Below are 14,470 nucleotides of genomic sequence, written 5' to 3'. Positions count from 1 at the left end.
TATATTCATTAACATCATGGCTATCATGGTGTTTGTCATACCATAATGGACCAAGCAAGCCCCCCCCCCTACCCCCCTTCGACCAAGTAAGCTCCCCCCTCCATATAAGCAGCCTTTCCAACTTGTTGATGCAAAAGTTTCACTTATACCTCAAATAATATACAGACTGAAAATGTGACCACCATGTTAAGGTTTCTTTGTAATGTTTGTAGTGTTGCATTTGACAACAAATCAATAAACAATTCTTTTTATACAGTATCAGAAAATGTTTTAGATGATGTCTCTACCATCAGCAACCTTCAAACAACTACCAGGATAGAAGAAATATGAGATTATAAAAAAAAATTCTAATTTGATACAAAACAAAAAGTGTTTGTAAAATCTGAAATTGCCAGCTCACTAGATTATTAGGGTGATTTTCACAAATCATTAATTATCATGGGATGACCTTCTCGAAGCCGGCTATTATTCTCTTCTGTGTAATTTACGTTGTGTTATTTTCATTTCAGAAAAATGGCAAAGGTGGCACAGATTTTTGTGTACGCAACATTGAAAGTGCAGCATTTGGTCGGAGGGAAATTGAAATCGCCGAACAAGGTAGCTATATCTCTGAGCAGAGACTTTGATTTATACTGTAAACCAACTTTCCTTCGCCCGCGATTTTTGTGGCGATCCAAGAAAATTTGTGTAAGTTTATCTCCACGTATTAAGATATTGTATCATTTACACAGAGAATTGATGGATTTCACGTTCAATTTTTGAAACCCACCAATCTTAATCATCACCAACTTGTTTTGAAATGGAGATTGCAAAATTTAGTATCTGCGAAAGAAAATTGGCTTACAGTAATATTGATGGACAAAGTCTTTGAAAATTCTAGATTCATTTGACTAGAGCTTACCTCAAGGTAACCCAGACAAACAGTAGTATGCAACTTCAAACAACTTCTATAGGAAGAACCCTGGGGCCTCCGTCTTATGAAATATTGGTACATGAATTTCAATTTGTTTGTGTAATTTACAAGCTTCGTGATAACCCAGATGGCTTTAAATGTGTCTGTCTATTTGACAATCATAGATCATATACTTCAAGTGTTTTTACTATGTTTGTTCAGGGAGTCTTAAGATGTACAATAGTAGGTTATTGATTGTAAATCTGGTATCTGTGTTTTGTCATGCACTGGAGTGTACATGCAGTTTAAACCATTAAATTCAAAATGAAAAGTTAACTTTAGGTTGCAAAGGACAAAGATTTTTTAGCAAAAAAAAAAAAAAAAAATATTTAAACAAAATGCTTCTTTAAAGTTGCTGATTCTTAATTTGTGATAATATTGTTAAAAATGAAAATGCAATGTTAATGTAAAAATCCTTCATTCTTTTGAAGTATCTAACAAAAGCAACATATAATCATTTGAATTTGAAAGTGCTCTTATGGCTGTTATGTATTAGCTATAACATTGTTTCAAAGGTAATCTTGATAGAGATTGAACAGTGTTTTGATTGGGTTAAATATGGTATGAACACAATGGGATACAGACATGTTCAATGTAGCGCGTTAGCGCTACATGTAGAATATGTCTGTATCCCATTGCGTTCATACCACCTTTAACGCAATCGAAACACTGTTCAATCTATATATTTACATAAATAAGTCTTTTTTTACATGTTTGTGGTCAAATTTAAAATGATGTTGGTTGCTAAGCTAGGTAACTATGGTAGTCAGGATGACCGAAGATATAGTTCCGATTGTTGAATGTTATAGCTGCAGTTTGATTTGAAATATAACAATGACACCTTTCAATTATTTTTAAAATATGTTGGGTTTTTTCAATTTGATCATATATCAATAATGTCCATTTCGAATAAAAATTGAGATAACTGAGGCGGAACGACTACCGGTATGTATCGTTGTCAGGGTAGTGACGCTGTCCGAAGTAGAGCGAGCCGCCATATTTGATTTTCAACCGAGGAAAGTAACTGTGACTTATGGTATGACCGTTGAGCTGCTGAGTGTTTGTCATGTATGTATCGGTCTACGAACGCGATATAGACTATATTCTTCATAGTTATGACTTTTATTTTATTGTACGGATGAAAGACATTTGTTTGCATGGTGTGTGACTGACGTAATTTTGGAATTCCCCGAACATTCCTGAGGAAAGCCCCCGGTTGTAGCCCCGACCAGCGATTCATTTTTTTGTTCATTACCGTTACAATTCCTGAACACATATTCTGTTTTGATGTCAAATACATATTTAATTGGATTTAATAACAACTCTTTATTGTTATTTTGAAATCCGACAACGAAGAAACTTTGTTTACACTACCTACTACTGTCAACCGAGTACTGACGAGCATAATATTGTCTGTGCCGCCTAAGGATCAGTCTTGAGACAAATAGAAGAACGAAATAGTTTTTTTTGGTTTATTATTAATTCAAAGCAAATCTGTCATCTGTGAAAAGGAAAAATGTATATCAAATAATTAAAGCTTATTTAGATTATCATATGACGCAAAATCTTACCGAAGCGTGAGCTAGAAGTAGTCCGATCCTACTCTGGGTTTGTATTCATACGTCGTTGCGTTTACGCTAATTTGAACGCAACTCCCCTCCCGTTGACTATATAGGGGCATATGTAAATATAAAATTATAAAAAAAAATTATTAAATATCTAAGATTTCCAATAGGAAAATAAGTACCCTAAGTACCTTAAATTGATCTTGATAGCCTTTTCTTTCGATCTGTTATATTAACTTTTTTACGTTTTACAGAAATGCCCGGGTTGATTGCCCTAAGACGGAGAGCAGAGTCGGACAAGCCCCTGGTTGGCGCGAAGATCATCGGTTGTACACATATCACAGCACAAACTGCAGTAAGTAGAGGAAGGCTCTCTATTGTCAACCTTAATGCTTTCATCAGCTGGTGACTTATTACATTATTACAGCATCTAAAAGGGGTGTAAACCAATTCCTCTGTAATAGGGGAAGTAATTCTTAGATCATTAGGTCAAAGGTCAAGGTCAGTCATTCCACTTAGACAATTGAGTTGGGGTCAGCTGAGAAACGTCAAAGATACAGTACAGTTCCCCCAAAAGGACAGTAGTTTACAATTCATCTTGTCAGAACTTTGTAAACAGCTTTGTATTTCAGCAAGAGACGCATCTCTCCTACCTCATTATGTCTCGCTGTCTATGTTTTAGGATAACAAGGTGTGTATAGGTCATAGTAAAACTTGAAGGTCACATCAGCTATAAAGGTGATTATTCAGCAGTTTTGTTGCTGTTACGTCTGTGATTATCAAATCTAGAGAAATCATTCCTGTAATTTCATGGAATGGGCCTACGAAAGGTTATAAGATAGTGCTGTGGGTTAGTTTTACAGGGTAATAAAAAAATAAAATTGGTAGTTCACCGCCAGTTAAACAATTTCATTGTCCTCTGATTCTTTGTCTTTATTGTTTTTAGGCTAAGATAATGTAGAATGTAAAGCTCATTGAAAGTGCCTGGCGAATCTGTATGGTTCTTAAAAAAGACAGTCTCGCACGAATCTGTATGGTTCTTATAAAAAGACTGTCAAGTGTTCATAGTTCAAATGATTTAGTCACCTTACCATTAAACTTTTCATAGCTTGCCATTAATCATCAGTATCCGTTAACAAAACAATGATTTTGTCATCGATATGAGTGCACAGCCCTAACAAAACAATGATTTTGTCATCGATATGAGTGCACAGCCCTAACAAAACAATGATTTTGTCATCGACATGAGTGCACAGCCCTAACAAAACAATGATTTTGTCATCGATATGAGTGCACAGCCCTAACAAAACAATGATTTTGTCATCGATATGAGTGCACAGCCCTAACAAAACAATGATTTTGTCATCGATATGAGTGCACAGCCCTAACAAAACAATGATTTTGTCATCGATATGAGTGCACAGCCCTAACAAAACAATGATTTTGTCATCGATATGAGTGCACTGCCCTAACAAAACAATGATTTTGTCATCGATATGAGTGCACAGCCCTAACAAAACAATGATTTTGTCATCGATATGAGTGCACAGCCCTAACAAAACAATGATTTTGTCATCGATATGAGTGCACAGCCCTAACAAAACAATGATTTTGTCATCGATATGAGTGCACAGCCCTAACAAAAAATGATTTTGTCATCGTTGGTGCACGCCCTAACAACAATGATTACGATGAGGCACATGATTTTGTCATTTGTCACGATTGAGTGATAGCCCTAACAAAACAATGATTTTGTCATCGATATGAGTGCACAGCCCTAACAAAACAATGATTTTGTCATCGATATGAGTGCACAGCCCTAACAAAACAATGATTTTGTCATCGATATGAGTGCACAGCCCTAACAAAACAATGATTTTGTCATCGATATGAGTGCACAGCCTAACAAAACAATGATTTTGTCATCGATATGAGTGCACAGCCCTAACAAAACAATGATTTTGTCATCGATATGAGTGCACAGCCCTAACAAAACAATGATTTTGTCATCGATATGAGTGCACAGCCCTAACAAAACAATGATTTTGTCATCGATATGAGTGCACAGCCCTAACAAAACAATGATTTTGTCATCGATATGAGTGCACAGCCCTAACAAAACAATGATTTTGTCATCGATATGAGTGCACAGCCCTAACAAAACAATGATTTTGTCATCGATATGAGTGCACAGCCCTAACAAAACAATGATTTTGTCATCGATATGAGTGCACAGCCCTAACAAAACAATGATTTTGTCATCGATATGAGTGCACAGCCCTAACAAAACAATGATTTTGTCATCGATATGAGTGCACAGCCCTAACAAAACAATGATTTTGTCATCGATATGAGTGCACAGCCCTAACAAAACAATGATTTTGTCATCGATATGAGTGCACAGCCCTAACAAAACAATGATTTTGTCATCGATATCGATATGAGTGCACAGCCCTAACAAAACAATGATTTTGTCATCGATATGAGTGCACAGCCCTAACTGCATGCTGCTTTTTTATGTTAAAAGGTAAAAAAGCTAAATTAATACCGGTGGGTCATTGTTAATACAAAAACAAAATGTGTTTCAGCACAACAATTCAATTTTCATGCAAGTGATGTATCAGATTCCTAGTTGTTGTTTTTTTTTTTTTTTTTTGAGAACTTAAATGAAATCCATAGAGTATGTTTCAATTTAAAGGGACAAACATAGAGTATGTTTCAATTTAAAGGGACAAATTATTTACTAGTTTAGTTTATAGTTTACATAGAGCTGAAACCAATATTTGAACTTCGTATTACCAAAATACTATCTAAATTTTAACAAACAATTTAAGATTTTTTTTTTTTTTAAATTCAAATTTTATTTTTTATTCAAAACTCCTCGTAAATAACAATACTTATTCTTTTCATAGATAGACTCTCATGTAATTTCCTTATTTCATAAGTTTATGTTTAAACAAGCTTACATCACACATATAAAGATTTGAAATTTATGCAATCATTTGATCAGTATAAGTTTCTCTCTCCCTAAGGTGACCCTTGTTCTCATTTAGTAAGGTTGCTGAGTAACATTACAAGGTTTTTTTTTCACAAAAGGACTAGTGATTCCGATATGCCGATAGATAAACTTGCCAATTTGAGATAATTGATTTTATTCTGCTTGCTGACGCTGCATTGACTGCATCGTCTGACAGTTTCACAACAGGCATTTCAATTTAGCATTGAATGACGTCTATTCTGAGAGCAATGGGCCTAGGAAAGTTAGAGTGAGCTGACTTTTGCTTGTGAATTATTGAACATGTCGTTCTTAATAAGGCTAAAATGACTGGCATTCCCATGGCTCATGGTGTCTGGATCAGAAAGTGATATTTGTATTTGATTACTTTAAATTTATGACGTGGAAGAACTTGCTGTTGTAAACCAAGATGTTTCATTTTCATTCTTATTTTTTTCATGTTGATGATGAATATATTAGATTATGATGTATATATTAGATTATATTTGTTGATAAATTTTACAGTCAGCAAAATACACATAAACTGATACAACTATTAATTCCTCGAGTGTTTCAATGCTTCTTGTTATATAATCTGAAACTGAGTGAGTATGGCTCAGTATCTTCTTTGTCTGGTAATCAGCTGTAGTTTTACAGAACTTAGTAATCAACACTTAATGCAATTTTTAATTCCACATACCGTATTTGACCAAATAAGTGCCCAGGGCATTTAAAAAATAACAAAAAATGAGAAGGTGTTTGATAAGATATAATTATTGGAAGCAATAATTTGTGCAAACCTGTACAGTTTTGATAGTTTTGGTCTTTATTTATGCTGGGGAAATTGAAATTGGGGCCTAAACAATGGGAGAAGGGCTAATAGGGACATGGGCACTTATTTGGTAGCTATACATGGATTTCCCATTGTGAAATTCCTTTCACCCTCATATTAACATTTGTAAGGTAGATCAGAGGAGGTGCACTAGCAACCTGTTGATTTAGAGTCAGGCATTACACAAAATAAACAAACAAACATTTTTATGGCCTCTGTTGATTCGTGCTTGCATCACCAACAATGTGACAACATGTCAGTATTTAATTGTGAAGAAGGCTTTGTCTTTGGCCTTGGCTGGCCCAAGTGTTAGCTAAATACTTAATTTGTTGATGTAGTCCGACGTTGCCGCCCTCTTGTCTTCTGCTTGTCTCTGTATTCATGAAGTAACAGAACCAACACAGACATAACCTTGTTACAGTGATAAATCTATACAAACACATCTCAAGTCCATGGAAATACCTAGAATTCTGAAAGTACCCTTAGAACTTCTGGCAATGATTCATTTAACACCTATTCTTTTCATGCAATAATCGAGGGGTTGATCACTGTTGAACTGTAAGATGTATGTTGATATTTATTTAGGATTATAATTGATTTTTACTGGGAAGACAATTTTGTTATTTATCAGGTCCTTTGATATTGTCATTTAACCTTCATCACAAGCTCAAGGTCATACACATATCAGAATGATGTTTTTGATTCATATATTTCTTCAATCTTATATGATTTTTGAAAACTTAATTTTGTTGAAATTTTTGGCTCGTTAAAGTAACCAGCTAATTACAGAATTTAAAGTATTCACACATACTTCGGTCTGATGTTTGATGTCTATCTATTACAGGTACTGATTGAGACACTGTCAGCCCTGGGGGCCACAATAAGATGGGCAGCCTGTAATATCTACTCTACACAGGTCAGTATACTAATCCAACAGACCGCTTTAAAATGTATGTTTTGGTGTGTCAGTAGTGTCAGCTGCAGAACTTAATTGGCTGCGCTCAAGCAGTCATCATCAATACTCCAGTGGTTACTGTCACTGTCATCATATCCACCCTGGAATATGTCAGAGAAAAATAGAATGCATTCCAGGAGAAAGAAAAATTTGTCCTTATAGCTAGTAGCACTGAATCTGATTGATTTCTTGAAATAAAAGTGCAGACTCCGTCAAAACATCCAGTTTTTCTCCTTTTGTAACTGATGTGAACAATTTTGACTAAATAAGCCAGTTTTTTTACATCAGTTTGTTTGGAGAAATCAGCTATAGAATATGAGTATGTAACCTTTCTGGACTGAGTAGAATTCACTAGCTACCAAGAAGCTTAATATCTTGAGCATTTGCTGCTAATGTTTGAACCTTGGACTGACCAGGATTTTGTTCCAATCCTTTTACATTTGGTATCTCCAAGCTTTGATGCAAAAACATTGGGGAGGGAATTATGCATCAGTCCTTCTGTTAATTTCAGTTTATAGCTTCCAGTTAGATAGTTTAGCAAAAGGTTCCTTGTTGACAACAGACTGTTATACAGAGGTTGATTGGGGTTAGTGCTTTTATGAAGAAATTAACATGTATTAAATTTTACATAATAAAAATTCCAATGAATGTTAGTATGTGTGGCATTTCACGGTATGTGATTGTCGCCAACACTAGACAAAGTAAACTTTTTCAGCACCATTGTATTTGCTCATTCACTAAGTAGATAAATCCAGATTGTATAACAGTATACAACAGGAAGTAGTTTCAGTGGAGAAGACATTCATTTGAATTTAATTAAATGTCACTTTATACGATTATGGTTTGGTGTGAAATGTTTTAAGAGGTTTTTCAGCTACAACCATACTACGATGTTTCGGGAAAGAAAAACTGGCTCATGAATTAAAAGGAGCAGTAGTTATAGTGATTGAACATTGATTAGAGTTTCTACTAGCCTTTGATGCTACTGAACTTTGTCCACAGGAGGACTATAAAGTACCAATCAAAGGGTGATGGATGTAATATACATACAGAATTTCCTTGTGGAATGGGCATTCATTTGATTATCAAGGCGGCTTTCTTTTTTCTAATTTTTACTTATTGAAAAATGGAAGCAAGTGTATGGAAGTTACTCCGTAGACAATTCGTGTGGACAGTTTTAGCTGAGTAATGTCTTTCATGAGAGGAAAATGAGGGATAATAAATTTTCGTTAGCCTTAAAATAGCTGTCACAATCTACTATTTCCCCACGGATACAGATAAAAATCACCTTGTCAGTCTCAGTATATAGTTCTATTAAGTTTTAAAATGGATTTCTGCAAAAAATCTATATGTATAATTATCTAGAAGGAATATTGTAAACCAAAACGCATCGGCATGATTCTGTAACTGGTACCAATTCACTTTTCTTGAACATGCAATATATCAACTGAAGGTTAATGAATTTACAGAAGCAATTGAGACATATAAGAATGAGCAGCTTGAATATAAATTTAAACTTAATTGATAAAAAACGATATTTGAAGGGAATTTGACACAAAGATAATTGCTATGATATATTCTAGTCTGTCAATGCATGTTTTCGCTTACGAAGTAGTGATATCACATTGGGTAACTTCACGGGAAGGGCAGATAACTCTGAAATATTCAAAGACATATTGACTATCTATCAAGTTTAGGGACATTGAGGAGATTAACATATATAGGGCCGGCTAAATACCTCGATCCTCTTACCAGTTCTTAAGTCATTATACTTTTTATAGGTGTGATTATTGATGGAATGTTTTAGAGTTAAGGTAGCGTTGGCTGAATTATAATCTGATGCTGAAGAGATCCATTTTTACACGGTCTAGTCATTTATTTCCACTGGATTGATGTTTTCACGATTTCACTGGATATTGGTGTGATCGTGAAAAATTGAAAAAATGTTTGAATTTTATATACCCTCAAAGTTAAGTAAATCACAAAATTTTAAAACTGCAAAGGTTCTATCATCATCAACAAAAAATGTTATCTATGAATTATCTGGACTTGTGCAAGTCTACTTCCTCTGTAACAAGCAGGCAATGTTCATGAGCAGTCATTAATTTATGAAATGGATTTACAAACACTTACTGGCACACATTTAGGGAAGTGAAACATGTGTTAGAATTAACCTATCATACTTCAGGATCATACCTTATATCTCGAGCTGTCAGAGTAATGTGTTGGTGGTTGAGGAAATATTCAAAATCACAACTGCTCCTAATTGAAAATTTCAGAATAGAAACTTAAGGGCATTAAGTCATGAAAGACAGTTTCATTCGTTTTTTAAAAAACACCCTTGAAAGGTTATTTATTCAAAGACAAAATCTTTAAAATGAGTTTCCTTCCTAATTGAAAAGTGTTTATAGAGGAAAAGATCTGAGGAAGACCTGGAGCTTTAGTTATGTCTGTAATAGGCTCCTAAAGGATGCAGACAGTATATAAGATATCTTTAAATAGAATATCAGATTTAGGCCATAATGTTTAATAGATTATCAGATTTGAGGAGGACATCTTTGATATATGTTATGATATTGTGTTTTTAGCCCACCATCATCAGATGGTGGGCTATACAAATCACCTTTCGTCCGTGGTCCGTCGTCCGTCCGTCCTTCCGTCCGTCCTTCCGTCCATCCATCCGTCCGTTAACAATTCTTGTTACCGCTATTTCTCAGAAAGTGCTAAAGGGATCTTTTTCAAATTTCAAATGTAGGTTTCCCTAGGACCCTAGTTGTGCATATTGCATTATGGGACCGATCGGTGCACAAGATGGCCAACAGGCGGCCATCTTGGATTTTGATAGTTAAAGTTTGTTACAGCTATTTCTCAAAAAGCGCTGAAGGGATCTCTCTCAAATATCATATACAGGTTCCCCTAGGGCCCTAGTTGTGCATATTGCATTTTGGGACCGATCGGTGAACAAGATGGCCGACAGGCAGCCATCTTGGATTTTGATAGTTAAAGTTTGTTACCGCTATTTCTCAAAAAGTGCTGAAGGGATCTTTCTCAAATTTCATATATAGGTTTCCCTAGGGCCCTAGTTGTGCATATTGCATTTTGGGACCGATCGATGAACAAGATGGCCGACAGATGGCCATCTTGGATTTTGATAATAAAGTTTGTTACCGCTATTTCTCAAAAAGTGCTGAAGGGATCTTTCTCAAATTTCATATATAGGTTTCCCTAGGGCCCTAGTTGTGCATATTGCATTTTGGGACCGATCGATGAACAAGATGGCCGACAGATGGCCATCTTGGATTTTGATAGTTAAAGTTTGTTATCGCTATTTCTCAGAAAGTACTGAAGGGATCTTTCTCAAATTCCATGCATAGGTTCCCCTTGTACCCTAGTTGTGCATATAAGTACCTTTTAGGACTGACGCATAATGCCTTTCGGGACTGATCGGTAAACAAGATAGGCAACCGGCCGCCATCTTAGATTTCATTGTTGAAGTTTGTTACCACTATTTCTTAGAAAGTACTATAGCGATCTGTCTCAAATTTTATATGTAGTGTGTTTGAAAAAGTTTGAAAAGCAGGGAAAAGATCCCTCTTTCCATTGTCAGACATTGATCATTCTTTGGTGGGCACCAAGATCCCTCTGGGATCTCTTTTTATATTGCCCATCTCTTTATCTTGTGATGTAGCATTAATGACAAGAGACTGCCACAGACAGCTGTTCTGGTGTGTTTGTGAATGCTTTTATCTATTAATATAGATGTGATAATTACTAATCCACAAATAAAATATCTTCCAACAAAAGCATGAAATAGAATTCAGTGACCTTAAGTGCTTATATCCTTTAGAAGTATCCTGTGTATGAAAATACAAAACAACCAAAAAAATCAAGAAAAATAAATGAGTTTCCTGGGATGAAAATCAGTTGAACAGAAATAGCCGTCCAGATTTGGATACTCATGAATTCATTTTGTTAAATCACAACATGCAAAAATCTAAATGTTCTCATTGCAGAGTTGTGAAAAAGCATGGCCATAATGAATGCACTACAAATTAAAAACACCTGTGACTTGATCATTACAAGCTTCTGGCTTCAATTTCTAGGATTGAAGAGAATAGACTTCTATAATACATCATCCTTGTTTGTTACTGTGAGACCAAAGTGATTGTCTGTATCAGCTGTATTAATGCTTGATATATAAGGTTAATGACATCCCTAAACTAAACTACCTGCCAGGGGCATTGTAACAATCCGTGATCTTTTGAGTGGTAGAATGGCGAAAGATACGCAAACAATCGATCAAGGCTAATGAAAAGATAGTTCCAAAGGTAGTTATCACGCCTACGCTGAGGGTGGACACAAATCAACGAGGAGGAAGCTGAATTGTAAACTCTGCAGAGGTGTAACGACTTTAAAATCCAACTGGAAATGAGAGTAAAAGGCATTTTATCAGTTCCAGTAAATACCAGTGTTATAGATGGACTGTCAAGGGAGTGGACCAAATTGATGGTAATGCTGAAGAATTGAAACTAATGATAGGATTTGATGAGCTGGATTCATAGTAAAATCTCAAGAGACAAGACTAAACATGATTTCTTCTCAATGTCAAAGAGATATTCATAATTGCAAAGTAATTGTCCCTAATACATCAGCCATTTAATGTTTCTTATTCCAAATAGATAGGAAGTCGATCATTTTGATGGTGCCTCTCCCTAATTGGCAGACTAAATATTACAACAGTAATTAAGAATTGAGATGCTCATCTGAAAAATAAAATTGAAGGTCAAAATTTGTGAAGATATCTATGTAATGAGATAACCATGTCTCTTGGAGGGTCTGGATTTAAGTGAATAGATTAGATCTAGAGAACAGAAAATTAATGAAAGGCTGATTCCCAAGACAAATTTATACAACCCCAAACAACCCCAACCCCTCCCCCCAAAAAAAAAAAAAAAAAAAAAAGCTGCGCAACCTTAAGTGATAGATAGGTTAATTATGCTCCCTGTGGGCTTGCTCAGACATGGTGCATGGCTAGGATTTTGTGGGAAAAACATGTTCGTGATAGTTTAATATGCATGGGATACTTGTCAATAATCGGCCACGATCTTACATGACCTGTCCGCTTATATCGTCGCAGGTTAGCTGTGGCATGAACATTATATTGATCATAGTTTTATTTCGCTGATCACAGCAGAAGAGCACCGGGAATCTGGCACCTAGATCTGTTAAAGAGAATGCACATGGAAAGTTCAGTGTATCTGAACAGGCGTTGTGAATAACACATCGAGTGATAATAACGGATGGCACTGTGGAAGCTCAGTGTGAACGCTACAATGTACCACTGAATGTTAATGTGTGTCGTTGAATCATGCAGAGTTCACATCCGATGGTGCTTCTCATAGTGTGACAGATTGTTTTATTCATATCCTAAGAACAAAACAAAAATGGTTTTTAATTATATTGATTCTCCAACATGAATTTGAATAGGAGAATGAAAAATGACTGAATGCATTATTGGAATGCTTCAAAGTCAGTTCATGCTGTCAATTTGATGTTTGTTACTGAAATAGGAGAGAAATAGGGCAAATATTTTAACATATTTCTTCAATCAATTTTAATATCACATTGGTGAGATAATTAAATTTTATGGAATCAAAAAAATACAAAATGCTGAAAGTTTTCAGTTCTGAATGAGTATAAATCATTTTTATTTTGAGATAAAAATGATAAAACTTTAAAGCCAAATATTGGTAAATGCTGAAAAGAATGGCATGCATTGCAACTATATTTGTTTTGCAAAATATATATCCTTGTAATATTCGGTCCTAGTTATAATAAGACAGGAAGTGTTTGATCCTGGTTGTAATTAGACAGGAATTATTTGGTCCTGGTTGTAATTAGACATAGTGTTGTAATAGACAGGAATTATTTGGTCCTGGTTGTAATTTGACAGGAAGTGTTTGGTCCTGGTTGTTGTGATAAGACAGGAATTATTTGGTCCTGGTTGTAATTAGACAGGAAGTGTTTGGTCCTGATTGTAATTAGATGGGGAGTGTTTGGTCCTGGTTGTAATTAGACAGAAATTATTTGGTCCTGGTTGTAATTAGACAGGAATTATTTGGTCCTGGTTGTAATTAGCAGGAAGTGTTTGGTCCTGATTGTAATTAGACAGAAATTATTTGGTCCTGGTTGTAATTAGACAGGAATTATTTGGTCCTGGTTGTAATTAGACAGGAATTATTTGGTCCTGGTTGTAATTAGACAGGAAGTGTTTGGTCCTGATTGTAATTAGACAGGAACTGTTTGGTCCTGGTTGTAATTAGACAGGAATTATTTGGTCCTAGTTGTAATTAGACAGGAAGTGTTTTGTCCTGGATGTATTGAGACAGGAATTATTTGGTCCTGGTTGTAATTAGACAGGAAATGTTTGGTCCTAGTTGTAATTAGACAGGAAGTGTTTGGTCCTAGTTGTAATTAGACAGGAAGTGTTTGGTCCTGTTGTAATTAGACAGGAAGTGTTTGGTCCTGGTTTTATCTAGACAGGAAGTGTTTGGTCCAGGTTGTAATTTGACAGGAAGTGTTTGATCCTGGTTGTATTTAGACAGGAAGTGTTTGGTCCTAGTTGTAATTAGATGGGAAGTTTTTAGTCCTTGTTGTAATTAGACTGTAATTATCTGATTTTGTGTTCGGTCTAGGATAGAACTTACAGCTCGCTCGTCATTAAGAGTTATATTGTGAGATGATTTATGAGGCACTGGTTATTAGATGATAGCAGAATAATTGATAGTCTCAGGAAATAGGCTACACTGGACTTCATCAGCTCCAGTATTGGTGAAGGAAGCAGACGACAGCCTGATCAATTTATACAAATTCTGTAGAAATGATTGAGGTATTCTCACAATTAGGTTCCTGTGTACAAGTACAAAATTCCACAGACTCTTTGTAATAGTATATTACATATACACTATACAAACTGTGTGTTATGTTTGTGGCAACAGAAGAAACCCATTGGCAGTGTCTGAAGAGTTGTCTGCAAACAGTCAATATAGGACATTAGGTTTGTTTCAGGGACTAGAAAAAAGAACAGTGAAATATGTTGCATGTTGACTTATACTCAAGGACTATAAGCCTTAATGGTCCATTATATGAGCAAAGTTTATGGGAAAATGTT

The 14,470-nt window shown here is 35.3% G+C and overlaps 1 protein-coding gene across 8 annotated transcripts in view; it reads left to right on the top strand.

Moving 5' to 3' along the window:
* LOC138336497 (adenosylhomocysteinase-like 1) overlaps positions 1 to 14,470 on the top strand; it is a 108,695-nt gene that overhangs the window by 69,219 nt on the left and 25,006 nt on the right. For all 8 annotated transcript variants that reach the window (XM_069285998.1, XM_069285996.1, XM_069286002.1 and 5 more), the window contains 3 exons: positions 510 to 597; positions 2,772 to 2,872; positions 7,189 to 7,260. In XM_069285998.1, coding sequence (XP_069142099.1) covers positions 510 to 597; positions 2,772 to 2,872; positions 7,189 to 7,260 — 261 coding nt within the window. The remainder of the gene's footprint in view (positions 1 to 509; positions 598 to 2,771; positions 2,873 to 7,188; positions 7,261 to 14,470) is intronic.

This window comes from Argopecten irradians, chromosome 12 (genome assembly GCF_041381155.1).
Source record: "Argopecten irradians isolate NY chromosome 12, Ai_NY, whole genome shotgun sequence".
Lineage (NCBI taxonomy): Eukaryota > Metazoa > Mollusca > Bivalvia > Pectinida > Pectinidae > Argopecten > Argopecten irradians.
This window is presented reverse-complemented; position numbering and strand designations above follow the sequence as displayed.